A 14761-nucleotide genomic window follows, 5' to 3' on the forward strand; every position below is an offset into this window, starting at 1 on the left:
ATCTATCTATCTATCTATCTATCTATCTATCTATCTATCGATCTATCGATCTATCGTTGATTTGAGGCAGGGTCTCAGGTATCTCAGGCTGGCAAGGCACTTGCTTTGTAGCCCAGAATGCCCCCAAACTGAAGAACTTCCTGCCTTATTCTCACAAGTGCTGGAGTTAGGTGTGTATCAACATGCCTAGCTAATGTGATCAATTTGAGTTTTTACTAACTCTTTTTTGGCCTTTCAGAACAGACTAGCTGTGTGACAAAGCACATATAATTGCTTAAAGTCCAGAGGTTTTATAGTTCTGGAATATCTTGAGGCTAATGCATAAAAAGCTGACATAGTGAAATAATTTGGGGGAGAAGAGGTAGGAAGGGAAGAAAGTTCTTCAATTTTTCTTGTGTTCTGTGAGATACTCTTCCTTCTAAACAAGTAGTAAACCTCTCATCTTTTGGGTTTCTGTTATGTGCAAACAAATGATCCTTGATTAAATGAATTTGCCACACGACTGTTATCTCAGAGGTTATAATACATAGTCCAACTTGAACTGAGACCCTATAAATTTACCTTTCCTTGTAGTAGTATGTGACTACTCAGGTTCCCCTTAAGCGGTTATATGCTTTCATTGAACCTGAGTAGTGAGGCCTGTCTTCTTGGAGAAGCCATTATTCAAGGAAGGTTTTTATGTTCTTCTTTCTCCTTCCCTACTTGCTCTTCCTTCTCCTACCCAACTTGGCCAGAATGAAATTTCTTTCTTCTTTGCAGCCTTTTATATTAGGGACATTATAATTTGTTTACTAAATGGATGTCCTTTAGTCTAAGCTCTTCAAGGATTTGAGCTTTCTCATGAATTTTTATCTTTTGTGTTTAGTACAGGACCCCATACTAGGCATTACACAAATCTTTAAGTGACATTCTCTAATCCTTGACTTTATGGGAATTCTTTGTAACAAAATCAGAAATCACTGTACCTTGAATAGTTTATGCATGTTAAGATTTAAACATTTTAAAAACAAAAATTTGTACTATTTTGCCAGAATCTACTAATGCCATATGGAGATTAAAAAAGCACCTCAATTTTAATTTTGGCAAAATTCATCCTCACTATAAGTTTATCTTTGAATTTTCATGTTGCAAGGAGTGGCAAAACTTAGTTATAAGCCATTTTTGCCAAATTTTGTGGTATTTCAAATACAAATACACAAACTCCCACAAATAGTCACATGGTTTTTACCTTAAGGTATGTTTGGGCTGAAGTTTATTCAAAGTAGCTTTGAGTTTAAATTAAATGTAGAAGCAATTATATTTGAAGATAATCTCATTGTCTATGACAGTCTTTTATTAAAACAAAATCACATAGGACTCCCTATGAACCTAATTTAGAAGCTACCATCTGAAAGAGGTCAGGAAGAGAAGTGCTGTACAGCTCATGAGGCTTGTTCAAATAGTTAGGCTGATTTTCTTTTTCTTTTCTTCCTTCCTTTTGTTTTCAGTATGTGGTTTGAACCATGGCCCCATGTTTGCTAGGCAGGTGCTCTACCAGTGAAGCCATTATCTTCAGCTCATTTTTGTTTTAGTTAGGTTTTGGAGAGTTCTTTATTTTCACCCAAACCATTCCCCCATTATAATCCTCCTATCCAGGCTTCCCACACAGCTAAAGGAATGAACTATGGCAAACTTGTTGGTTGCCAGGATTCTTGCTAACATTTTTCCCAAGTTGGCCTGACACTGAGATCTTGCTAAATTCTGGCTTCTGAGTAGCTGGGATTACAGGTATGTGCTACCATGCCAAACCCAAGGAATCATGCATTCTTTTTCTAATTTTTCCACATTTATTTTAATTTTACACTCTTTGAGTCCTCTTACTAGGACTATAATTCAAAAGCATGTGATAGAGATTGTTGTTACAACTTTTCAGATGGTAAAATGATCACACATAAACTTTAAGTAGAAAGTCTTTAATTTTTAATTTGCAGCTCTGAGAATATCGAACACGCACATCTCTACTTTTCTCATTGTGAACCTGTCCTGGACCTGGCTCAGCAGTGTAAAAGAACACGAATGGAGCGGCCACTGACTACGCTGAACATTCACATGTTTGTTAAGACTATGAAAGCACCTCTGTTGGTAAGAGGCCTATTTTAATTTGATTCACACAGGTATATTCTACTTCTATGAGTTTTATCTCTTCCCTTTTTGGGGGCATATTCCTTCCATTTTATGGATTTTTTTATTGATGATAGAGTAAAAAGACTTATTTTTAATGTTTTAATGCCTCGATTAGTCATTGGGTTGATATCTAAATATAACATTGTAGAAGTGAACATATTCTTTGGGAGTTCAAATGAACTCTGGGGCTTGGAGAGAGCTCACAAGTCAGAAAGACCAGGTCATCATAAGAAAAGACCTCTTTTGTGGACCCTTCAATCATTGTTTGCACTGTGCCCACTCTCTTAGCATTAGCTTCGGAGAGTCTAGTAGAGTCTTACTGGGTGATGGGGGCTTACTCTCTGAAGTGTAAAGAGTTGTTCTGGGTGTTTGTAAAACCTTCAGTATATCTTCTCACCCAGTTCATGTATATGCATAATGTATATGTGTATATGTGTAATGGTGCATGTGAATTATACAGAAATAATCTAAGCAGTGTAGTTTAGTATAAAGAAAAGTCACCCAGTGTCTTCACAGAGGAATGAATTTTAGATGACACATATCAGTCATCTCTGTACACAGAGATAGTTCAGATTAAAAGTTGTTTTATAATAAGATGTGGTATCTTGGAAGTGGTGCTATGGCTCAAGTGGTAGAACACTTGCCTTGAGCTGAAGAGCTGAGGGACAGCACCCAGGCCCAGAGTTCAAGCCCCATGACCAAAAAAAGAAAAAAAGAAAAAGAAAAAAAGATGTGGTATCTTTAACCCTGTTGGCGTTTAACAAAGAGAAAGAAACTGAGATCTAGAGGAATTGTGGTGCTTTTCATGAATGCTTCATCATACGAAGGGCCCTTTAAGAAATATTGTCTGAAGTGTTGAAAATGCATAGGAAAAACATTTAAAAGCTGAATTTTTTTTGTAAACTCCATTTTAGGTAAAACAGTCATGTTTCAAAGATGAGAGAATTAACTTCATACATTTATTTTCATCTTTGAGCCTCTCTGATAGTTTTAGTATATGTAATTTTTATAGCATTAAAGTCAGTAGTACTTATATTCTGTACCCATAATTTTTCCCTTTTAAAAAGTCTGCCTTCTTTATTTAAGTAGAGTCATTGTTTGACAGCCACAGGTTCTTGGCTTCATTTCCTTGTTCTTTATTTTAAGTAACATTTTTTATTTGATCTTGACTGCTAGGAATTTTTTTTTTTTTTAGAGAAAGCAGTATATAAGCCCTTTTCCTTTTCTTCTACAGTGGAGGGGATGCATTTGCTTCTCAGGGAAAGACACCTCCTGAGCTTGGTTTGCAGCTCACTTGTACAGTTCACTGTACAGTTTTTCACCATTTTCTCTGCCTCATTCCCTTCTCTCAGAATACTCAGGATTATTGAGAATTCTGACGATTTTCTCTGCACACTAATAAGAGGCAGGATTGTGTTTCATTCCAAGCTTACTAAAAGCCTTGTGAGTTTTGTTAGTTTATTTTATTTTGTTTTTCTTTTCTTGCAACAACATTCTTCCTGGAAATTGTACTCATTTCCTAAAGTCTTTCCTCATGAATTTTCTTTCTCTGAGTTTTAAAACTACTTTTTAAGATTGATGTTGAGGAAGGTGATTCTGTGATCATCTCTATTTTATTTTATGATACTTACCAGGAATTAGTAATTTGTAATGTTAGTTTTGAAACTGAGAGATTAAAACTTGGGAGATGTCATAATTTGGTATTCAATTAAGCATAGTATGGGAAAATGCCAACAATACAGCTGGTATGGTAGTTCATGCCTGTCATCCAGCACTGAAGAGGCTAAGGTAGAGAATCAAAAATTGAGACGAGGCTGATCACTGGTAGCTCACACATATAATCCTAAGCAACTCAAGAGGTTGAGATCTGAGGATCATGGTTCGAGGCCAGCCCAAGGAGGAAAGTCCCTGAGACTCTTATCTCCAGTTAACTACCAGAAAACCGGAAGTGGTGCTGTGGCTGAAGTGGTAAAGCACTTGCCTTGAGCTGAAGAAGTCAGGGACAGCACCCAGGCCCAGAGTTCAAGTCTCACAACCAATAACAACAACAACAACAACAAAAAACACAAGACTTGGATGGGGTCTACATAGAAAGACCTCCATCCCCCAACCATAAAAATCAAAGATCCTATTAATTTTGTTTCTCTTCCTTCTCCTTAGTCTAGTTTTGAACTTGTCATTTTCTGGCCTCAGCCCCAGTGGTATTTGGGATTCTTTCCCTCCCTGCCTACCTTTTTCCCTGTCCTCCTCCCTTTCCTGCCTCCTCCCTTCCTCCCCTCCCTGCCTCCCTCTTTGCCTTCTTTTGTCTCCTGCTTTCTCTTCTCTCCTTCCCAATTGTGCATTTATCTTTGTAAAAAAATCCTATCCTCTCTTGTATCTTTTCTGCAATTTCTGGAGGGACTGAAATAGCTATGTGTATTCCATATGCTACTCCTATAGTCTTCATTGTTCTGAGATTGTGTCATTTGTTATATATTATGCTTTTATATGAAAAATTTATTCTTTAGCTATCCTGTTTCCTTTGACATATTTACCTCTGTTAATGCCACATTAATTTGTTATTGTTTCCTTATGCCTGTCTATTATGTTTGTAATGTTTTTATGATATTTAGGTTGGAGCTCAGGGTCTTATACTTGCTAGGCAGATGCTCTATCATCTCTTTTCTCTCTCTCTTTTTTTCCTTCCTATTTTTCCCTTTCTTTCTTTCCCTTCTTTCCTTTTACTTATTTTTCAGGGTACAGTTTTACTATGGGCCTTATATGACCCTATGCCTCCCACATGGCTGAGGTTACAGTTGGAAACTACCATACTCAGCTATGGGTTGAAATGGAAGTCTTGCTAATTTTTTTTTTTTTTACTTGTGCTGGCCTTGAATTTTGATCCTCCTAATCTCCACCTCCTGGGATTATAAGAGTGTGCCATCACTCATGACATTTTATGGTTGTAATTTTATGTTTAATTCTTTATAAGATGTTAGTTTGGGGATACTTAAACTATATGACTACATTGGAATAATTAAGGTTAGTAAATTATAACATTTTTAGTAATGCTGGATTTATTTCACATTGCCTTTGGAAGTCTTAGGTCCAAATGTTGGAACATTGTTATCACACAATGACCACATTATATTCTTTTTTCTAAATGAAGACTGAAGTTGCTGAAGATCCTCAACAAGTTTCAACTCTTCATCTCCAGCTGGGATTACCACTGGTGTTTATTGTCAGTCAACAGGCTACATATGAAGCTGACAGGAGAACCGCTGAGTGGGTTGCATGGCGTCTCCTGGGGAAAGCGGGAGTGCTGCTCTTGCTAAGGTACATTGTACATTGAATATTCAGTATAACTAGCAAAGCATGAATTTTGGTGTGTGTGTGTGTGTGTGTGTGTTTATCCTTGTGTGTGTGTGTGTGTGTGTGTGTGTGTTTATACCAGTCTTGGGACTTGAACTCAAGGCCTGAGTCCTGTATCTGAGCTTTCTTGCTTAACAGTAGTGCTCTATCACTTAAGCCACAGCTCCATTTCTGGTTTTTTGGTGGTTAACTGAACATAAGAGTTTCATGAACTTTCCTGATCAGGCTGGCTTTGAACTGCGATCCTCAGATTTTAGCCTCCTGAGTAGCTACTGGCACCCGAGTATAATTTTCTATTTCTAATGTGGCCATTTAGTCATATAAACTCAACTCTTTAATTGATCCAAGTATTGTTAGAAGAATTGGTGAACTCAATTAATTATAAGCTCAATTAAAGTTAAAATAGGCATGTTGACTCATGCCTGCAATTCTAGCTATTTCTGAGGTAGAAACTCGGACTGTGGTTTGAGGGTAGTCCCAGCAAAAATGAACGAAACCCTGTTGTAAGCAACAGGGTGACATGGTTGTTTGTATCTGTAATCTCAGCTATTAGAAAGCATAGGTAATTACAGTTTGAGGCTAACCCCAGGAAAAAACTGGAGAGTTGTCTGAAATATAATGAAAGCAAAAAGGGCTGGGGGCATGATGGTAGAGTACCCACTTAGCAAGTTCAGGGTCCTTGAATTCAAATCCCAATATTACCACCACCAAAAACAAAAAAAACAAAAACAAAAAAAAAAAAGGAAATGAGAAAATTTGGTTTGTATTTATATGTGAATTTTCTAAAACACATCATTGTAATGCTCTGTATTTATGTAAACAGTGTGTTTTAGTAAGAACTTAGTTTTGTTTAGATTGACATCCTGGATGACTGTTAGTTTTCACATTAGCATAACATGTTTATTTCCATTTTAAAAAAGGGATTCTTTGGAGGTGAGCATTCCTCAGCATGCTAACGTGGTCTTCAGAAAGGCAGCAAAGGTCAGTCCTCATCTGAACTGTCATGTGGCCCCTTCTCTAAGGGAAACCAGCATGTGTGGGCTCAAGTGATGTGTGTCATGGAAAATCTGTGAATTGCAAATATAGTTGCTAATAATATTTTAATTTGGTGTCTGTCTCTTGTGCAGTGTGTATAATGTTTACTTAGGTAATAGTTTATTAAAGAAAATCAAGATTTTGCTATATATCCTCCAATTAACCCTACCCTTAGATTATACTTCATGACTTTCTCTTGAGAGACAATACCTGTCTTTGTGGGAAGTTTGAGCATCACTGATCCTTTGCTTTGGCAAAATTTCTGGAAGTGAAATTTGTCAAAAGAAACAGGAATTTGTGTGTGTGTTTTCCCTCATTTTATTTATGTTTTTATTGTTATTATAAAGGTGATTTACAGAGGGGTTACAATGACGTAAGTCAAGTAAAGAGTACATTTCTTTTTTGGAGGATGTCACCCCTTCCTTTGCTTTCTCCTAATTTTTCCCTCCTGTCCCCACCCACAAGTTGTACAGTTCATTTTCTTTCTTTCTTTCTTTCTTTCTTTCTTTCTTTCTTTCTTTCTTTCTTTCTTTCTTTCTTTCTTTCTTTCTTTCTTCCTTCCTTCCTTTCTTTCCTTCTTTCCTTCTCTCTCTCTCTCTCTCTCTTTATTTTTGGTCCGTTGTGGGGCTTGGACTCTGGGCCTGGGCGCTGTCCCTCAGCTCTTCAGTACAAGGCTAGTGTGCTACCACTAGAGCAAGCCACAGTGCCACTTCTGACCTTTTCTGCTTATGTAGTACTGAGGAATCAAACCCAGGGCCTCATGCATGGGAGGCAAGCACTCTACCATTGTGCCACCTTCCCTGCCCTGTACAGTTCTTTTTCAACATAGCAACTAGTAAGTACTACTGAGGCATTTGTTGGAAATGGGAAGTTTTAAGTCTTTGAAACTATTTTGTTAAATTGCCTTACTAAAAAGTTCAGCTAGGTCTCTCTGTTGACAGATTTTCTGTCAAAGATAAGCTTATCTGCAAGTTTCTTTGGTAAATTCATTGTCAGTCCTGGGATTGTGTACTCATCCTTTCTGCTCCCTTTGTTGTACCCCACCAGGCAAAGAGTTTGTTTAAAGATCTCTAGATGGTAGTATTGGGTATACAGTTACAGTATATGCTTAATCACTGTATTACAGGACTTATAATGTAAAAGTAAAGTTATAAAACATTTCTGGAAGCATCATGTTAATTCTTCAAATACGTGTTTCTCTGTGGCAGTGAACAGCATTAAACAATGTTAGAAGTGTCTTCCATACAATCATACTGTCTAGTTTAGACCATACTTTGTAAAGTGAGAATAGTAATGCCTACTTTGAAGAATTATTACATTTTGTTAAATGATGAGATTTAAAGAGCTGACTAAGCACAGAGCCCAGCATTGTTAATACTAATAAGTATCAATGCATATTCATGCCTGCATTGTATCAGGCACAGTTCTAGGTTCTGAGATAGGGCATGAAAGCAGTGCTTTTCCTTGTGGGGCTACTATTCTTGTAGTAAGAGACATTAAAATCAAATGTTAAGAGCTGGGAAGGTGGCTCAGTGGTAGAGCGCTTGCCTTGCATGCATGAGGCCCTGGGTTCGATTCCTCAGCACCACATAAGCAAAAAGAAAAAGCAGGAAGTGGCGCTGTGGCTCAAGTGGTAGAGCGCTAGCCTTGAGTTGAAGAGCTGAGGGATAGCACCCAGGCCCAGAGTTCAGGCCCCCACGACTGGACCTCCCCCCAAAAAAAAACAACAAATGTTAAAGTTGGGTGCCAGTGACTCATGCTTGTAATCCTAGTTACTGAGGAGGCTGAGATTTGAAGATTGTGGTTTCCTGCCCAGGCAAGAAAGTCCGTGAGACTCTTATCTCCAATTAACTACAAACGCACGCATGCACGCAACCAGAAGTGGAGCTGTGGCTCAAGTGATAGAACACTAGCCTTAAGCACAAAAGCTTTGGAACAGCACCCAGGCCCTGAATTCAAGACTCAGGACCAGCAACAAAACAAAAATCAAAACTATAAGTTTGTGAAAGCCATTTTATTCTGTTTTTAAACATTTTGTCATGAAAAAAGCCCCAGTGATGCCAAAAAGTAGAAATATAGAGTAAGTAACTATATATATCTACCACCAGATTCAGCAATAGACATTTTATCCTATAACTTCATCTGGTTTTTCTGATATGATAACATTTTATGTATAAATACATCTCTGAATACTACATTTGTACTCTATATATGTATGTATCACCATCTTACTATCACAATTAAAGTTATATTTAATAATGTAATAATATATCAATAATTTAATAATCTAATTTCAAAGTTAGTCCATACTGAAATTTTCTCATCTTAAAATTATTCTTATAGGGCTGGGAAGGTGGCTCAGTGGCAGAGCGCTTGCCTTGCATGCCTGAGGCCCTGGGTTCGATTCCTCAGCACCACATAAGCAAAAAGAAAAAAGCCGGAAGTGGCGCTGTGGCTCAAGTGGTAGAGCGCTAGCTAGTCTTGAGCTGAAGAGCTGAGGGACAGCGCCCAGGCCCAGAATTCAGGCCCCACGACCGGACCCAAATATATAATAACCTTTGCAAACCAAATTCCAGTGAAGAATTAGAAATTGTATCGGGTATGGTTTCAAAGTCTCTTAGTATCTTAAATTTCCCCATCCTTTTCTCTGTGTGACATGACTTTTTGGATAAAAGTGGCTTGTTTTTTCAAATTATGAATTTTTCAGTTTCCTTTTGCTTTTGTCTACCTTATTTCTTGGTTGTCTTATACTTTCTTCCCATTAGATTTTAAGGTTGATTAGCTCCTTTGGACACTTTGGGTAAGAATATGTCACAGTGAGGCTAACCTTCATTATATTCCATCCTCTCCTAATGTGATGGTACTTGTTTTACAGTGACTCATATGAGATGGTACCATTCTTTCTCTTCACTGTCAGAGACACATTTCCCCTTTTCCAGTTAGCAAATTGACTATAGGTGGAAATATATATATATATATATATATAAAATATGTATATGCATATATCTCACAAGAAACCCCAGTAGTGACCCACCAGAATCGTTAAAGTAACAATCCCAAGTATTGACAAGGATGTGAAAATCCAAGATTTTCATATACTGCTATTAGGAGTGCAGATTGGCATGATGAAACACTTTCCAGTGCTATCCAAGCTGAAATTCTCTGTATTGTGCAGACCCATATTTGCCTTCTTAGGTATGTGCCCAACAGAAGTGCGTGTGCATGTCCACCAGACATGTGATCTCCACAGCAGTATTATTTATGGTAGTCCCAGACTGTCCACAGACATAGAATGTCCATGAACATAGAACATGAATAGATTAGAATAATGCGCTGTGACAACTACACTGCTGAAAAAACCTACTTTTATATGTTCGCAGCATGGATCAAACACTGTTTGGTAAAAAGAACCACAAAAAGAACCACAAAAAGGATATAGTTTATGCTTGCATAGTTTCATTATATAAATTCACAAATCAGCAGAATTTATAGAGAGTGATTATTCTTCAGCTGATTGGGCTTCTACAAGAAATGATCTATCAGATGGCTTATAGAAAACAGAATTTTATTATTTCTCACAGTGTATAGTGAGAATGCATTTGTGGTTCCCAGATGGTACCCTCTCTCTGTGCCTTCATAGGATAGGGAGAGGAATTCTCTGAAGATTCTGATGGACTTAATTCCATCCCTCTGCCTTCATAACCTAAGCACCTTTCACAGGACTCAACTCCTACTCCATCACTGGTGCTTAACTTTGAGCCTAGGCATTTTGAGGGGACAAAAAATATTCAAACCATAGTGGTCATGAATGGCAGAGTAGTGATTATCTTTAGGGGAGAAATGTAACAAAGAGGGACAAATTGAGGCCATTGGCTTTGCTGAAATTGCTCACCTCTTAACAGATAGGTAAAATTTTTGTCTTGTTTTCTGCAGGATTCTTACACTTAGTAAAAATTTACATACAAAATTTTTATATTATATTTGGAACAAATTCAGTTCCATTTATTTTGACTCCTCCATCTCTCAAATCCATTACATTTCTGCAGGAATAAAAAAAAAACCTGCTTAGGAAAGATGCTTCTATGCAAAGTCAAGGTCACTAGTTCATTCCATAAAAGGTCTCTCCCACATTTAACTTCCCTATTGAAAAGATGTCTTATATCTGCAAGGAAAAGAATTCGAAGGATGTGAGCACTTTCAAAAGCTCTGCTGATGTCATTTGAAGCAATGATTACCCAAATTTATCCTTGTAACTTCTGCCTAGATTGTAAGCTCTCTGAGGGCAGATGCGTCTCCTGCACAAATTTATAATCCTCTACAGCAGCTTGCTGTGTTTTGTACTTGTACACACCTAATAAATTTATTATTTGTTAAAAAAACCCTGCTTGCTTTGAATAAAACATTTAAAAGATATATATGTAATATTGAAGAAAAAGCATTTGAAACTTTATTTACTAACATAACCAAATGGTTTAAATTTCATGTTTTTAAAAAGTCGTAGTAGAGCATTAGTGAAAGAAACCTTAATAGAATAATTTTGATCTAAGTGGAATAAAATGTGGTGTTCTTAAAGTGCCTAGAAATGGAGAGTAATTTTATGTTTATAGATAACAGGAAATTCAACTTCAGAGAATCATTATTTTAGATGAAGATTTTTTTTTATTCTGTGGAATATCAAATGTGATCAGTCCATAGATCTGGGATTATCAAAGTAACATTTTGATTAGCTCAATTTGCAGCCAATCTATATGTTCAATTTTATCTTGAGGTAGGGCTTGCTCTGATATGTCAAATGTTTCACAGGTTTCAGTTGTGACCGGAAGCAAGTGACATTTTCCATTCCTTTTTTTGTGTTTATATAAACATTCTGGATGCTTTTTTGATAGTAATTTGGTGTTTGCTTCCTTTTTTTAAAAAGTGAAGTTCAAAGGTGTAGTTTCAGTGTCAAAAAATGAAAACATCATTTTTTTGCTAAAATTTTAGTAAGTTGTAACAAATTAATGTATTTCTAGGATGTTCCAGTGGAATATTTAGTTTTACATGATGTTGATTCAATAGTTTCCCATGTGGAAAATAAAATATATGTTGAACAAGTACAAGAAGATGAAGATGATGATGTGGAAGACCTAGATCTGGGTAAGTTACAGTGCTCACTACCCTACTTCCTGCCTAACACCTGTAAAGTCAGTGAAATTTCCAGTGGATTACCTTTCTCATTCATTGTATTAACATCAAAGACTGTGAAGAAAACTGGAGAAATTAATTTTAATCATATTCATCAAATTAATTAGTTAAAAAATTATTGTAAAGGTGATATAGAGGAGTTACAGTTACATAAGTCAGATAATGAGTATATTTCCTTTGGACAGTGTCACCCCTCCCTCATTCTCTCCCAGTTTTTCCCCTCCTGACTTCCCTCCCCATCAAGTGATAGTTCATTTCCAGCATAGTGTCTAATGGGTTTCACTGCTGAATTGGTGCACCCCTTGTCCTATGGTTTCTGTTTTCCCTTCCCCTCCCCAAATCAGATAAGCTTATATACAAGACAAAGGATAAAGAAATAAAAAAAACAGTGAATAAACCAAAGAAAGAAGGAAAGAAGAAAAGAAAAAAAGGAACCACAAACAGTACAATAAAAAACTTACTGCTTCCATTTCATGGAGTTCATTCTGATAAGCATATGATCATATGCACATAGCTATTGAGACCTTGTGATCCTCTCCTAAGAAAATCCTCATCACCATGTGAATGTTTAGACTGTTGTTTGAAAGGTGTTAGGAGGCTATATTGTATTTAGTATGTATGTATTTTTTTGTTTTTGATGCTGGATGTGAACTCGGGGCCTTAGCTTGCTAGGCAGGAGCTCTACCACTTGAGTCTCACCTCTATCCCAAAGATATACCTTCATTGTTACATATCACCCTTCTAGCATCCGATACCTTTATCTTTAAAACAATTTTTATATTATCTTTAAGTAATTATACAAAGAAGTTGCCATTCAACAAAGAAGTTTATGAATACAATATATCTTCATCATTGCTAGCCCATTCAATATCTTTTAACCAGTCTAATCCATGTTTAAAAATTCCATTTAGAAGCCATAGGATATTTTTATTACTCCTTTATATTTATTACTAGGAGATAAAATTGTAATAAATGTTATGGTGTCTGTACTTGGGAGTCTGATTATTAACAGTATAGAGTCAATTTTGATAACATTTTAGTATTTCTTTTTTAACAGTTCTGTTTTTATAAGTCTTCTGTTGGTGTTTATAGAAGTATTTATTCTCTAATTCTCAAGGCTTTTCCACACACATGACTTTATTATCCTGTGAGTTAACTAATGTTACCTTCATTTTATAGATGTTACATTTGTTTTTTCAGTTATGTGATCTGTTCAAGGTCACACTAATGGTGTGTGGTGGAGGTTGGATTAGACCTGAGCTCATCTGGACTAGAATTGTAACATGAGCTTCTTTATTATCATTATCATCCCAAATATGTCTTTCATAACATAACATTTACAAACTGTAAATGCTCATTTCCATTTCTTTTTGCTTCCATAGTCTGTTAGTATCTCCATCAAAGATCATGTCTTGTTCATTTTTATGTCCCATTTAATGAGTTCTTTAATCTTTTATATAGTGTCATTATCGTGAGCCCCAAGAAGGAAGCAATTTACACATTCTTTTCATGAGGTCCATCTATTATTATGGTCAAGATTATAAATTTAATAAGAACCTTAACCGTTATGAGTAGTCAGTTTTCTGTTTGAGCTGAGCCCTAGCTCTTTTGTGGCCTGCAAAGGTTAGGATTTTTGTGATCCTGGCAGGATTTCTTCTCCAATGCTTTAGTATTACATTGGCAGATCTGAGTTCTGGCTTCTTGTTCCTTGCTGTGTTCTTATTATGGTTCATATGCTCCAACCCTTTTGGGGACTTGTCTTGGTTTATTTAATAAGATTTCTGTCCTCAGCAGGAGCTGCCTGTTGAAGATTCCTGTGTTCATGCTTTCTAAGTGGCTTTAGTTTGTTCTCTCTTTTAACTATCTTTTGCCTTTTCTTTTAACTGTCTACCTGCCTTCTTCCCTCAACCTGATTCTATTATTTCCTTTATAGATTTGGTTTTTTTTCCATTTTAGCTTCCCATTGTCTGTAATAGATATTGGCCCTTAGTAATGCATGATTTTATGTCTGTACATGTAATCTTCTCTCTCCCTTTTTTGTCATTTCTATTACACAGGAAAGCTAGAATCTTTTCTTGATTACCTGCTGATAATGTTTTAGATTGTCTAATCTACATTTTTCTGTTACAGTCTCTCACCTGTACTATTTATCTTCCTTCATAAATTGATGAGTTTATCAGTATATATTAATTCATTTATTCATCAGTTTATTGTCTGGCTTTTCCATTGATCAGAGCTCTCTGTGATCAAGGACAATGTCTTACCCTAGTGATTACCAAAGTGCTTGATAAATAGTAAAAGTTAACACTGTACTATGAGTATTTTTGGGTACTTTCAGGATTTGAAATAGTGATTAGAAACAAAATAGCAATATTAATATTATTTGCAGAACAAAATCAGTAACTACTTCTGGGATTGACTAAAATTTATAATCTCTGGATCAGAAAGCATCAGAGTCATTTAGAGAGGAAGCCAGGCAACAGCAGAGTTTTCTAAATTTCATACATTTTATTTAGATAGTGTCAATTGAAAAGTTTTTTTAAAAAAATAAAATGCCAAATTTTCATATGCTTGCTTATGAGAAGAGTTGTAGTTGTATCTTTTTTTTTTTTTTTTGTCCACTGTGGGGCTTGAACTCTGGGCCTGGGTGCTGTCCCTGGGCTTTTCAGCTCAAGGCAAGTGCTCTACCACTTGAGCTTGAGGGCCACTTCCATTTTCTGGTGGTTTATTGGAGATAAGAGTCTCGTGAACTTTACTGCCTGGGCTGGCTTTGAACCACAATCCTCAGATCTCAGCCTCCTGAGTAACTAGGATTACAGGCATGAACTACTGGCACCTGGATAAAGTAACATATTTTTTTAAACATTTAGATGTTCAAGATGATGAAGTGGAAGAAACTGTCTTCAGAGATAGGAAGAGACAATTACCTTTGGAGCTAACAGTGGAACTAACAGAAGAGACCTTTAATGAGACAGTAATGGCCTCTGACAGCTTAGTGCTCTTCTATGCTGGTTGTGAGTATAAGCCT

The 14761-nt window shown here is 36.5% G+C and overlaps 1 protein-coding gene across 1 annotated transcript in view; it reads left to right on the forward strand.

Annotated features, from left to right (window-relative positions):
• Txndc16 (thioredoxin domain containing 16) overlaps window positions 1–14761 on the forward strand; it is a 62385-nt gene that overhangs the window by 24616 nt on the left and 23008 nt on the right. Inside the window, 5 exon segments of the mRNA XM_013012200.1 lie at window positions 1913–2121; window positions 5312–5478; window positions 6435–6495; window positions 11562–11685; window positions 14604–14747. Of these exon segments, the coding sequence (XP_012867654.1) occupies window positions 1913–2121; window positions 5312–5478; window positions 6435–6495; window positions 11562–11685; window positions 14604–14747 (705 nt within the window).

This window comes from Dipodomys ordii, unplaced genomic scaffold (assembly GCF_000151885.1).
Source record: "Dipodomys ordii isolate 6190 unplaced genomic scaffold, Dord_2.0 Scaffold16, whole genome shotgun sequence".
NCBI classification, from domain to species: Eukaryota; Metazoa; Chordata; class Mammalia; order Rodentia; family Heteromyidae; genus Dipodomys; species Dipodomys ordii.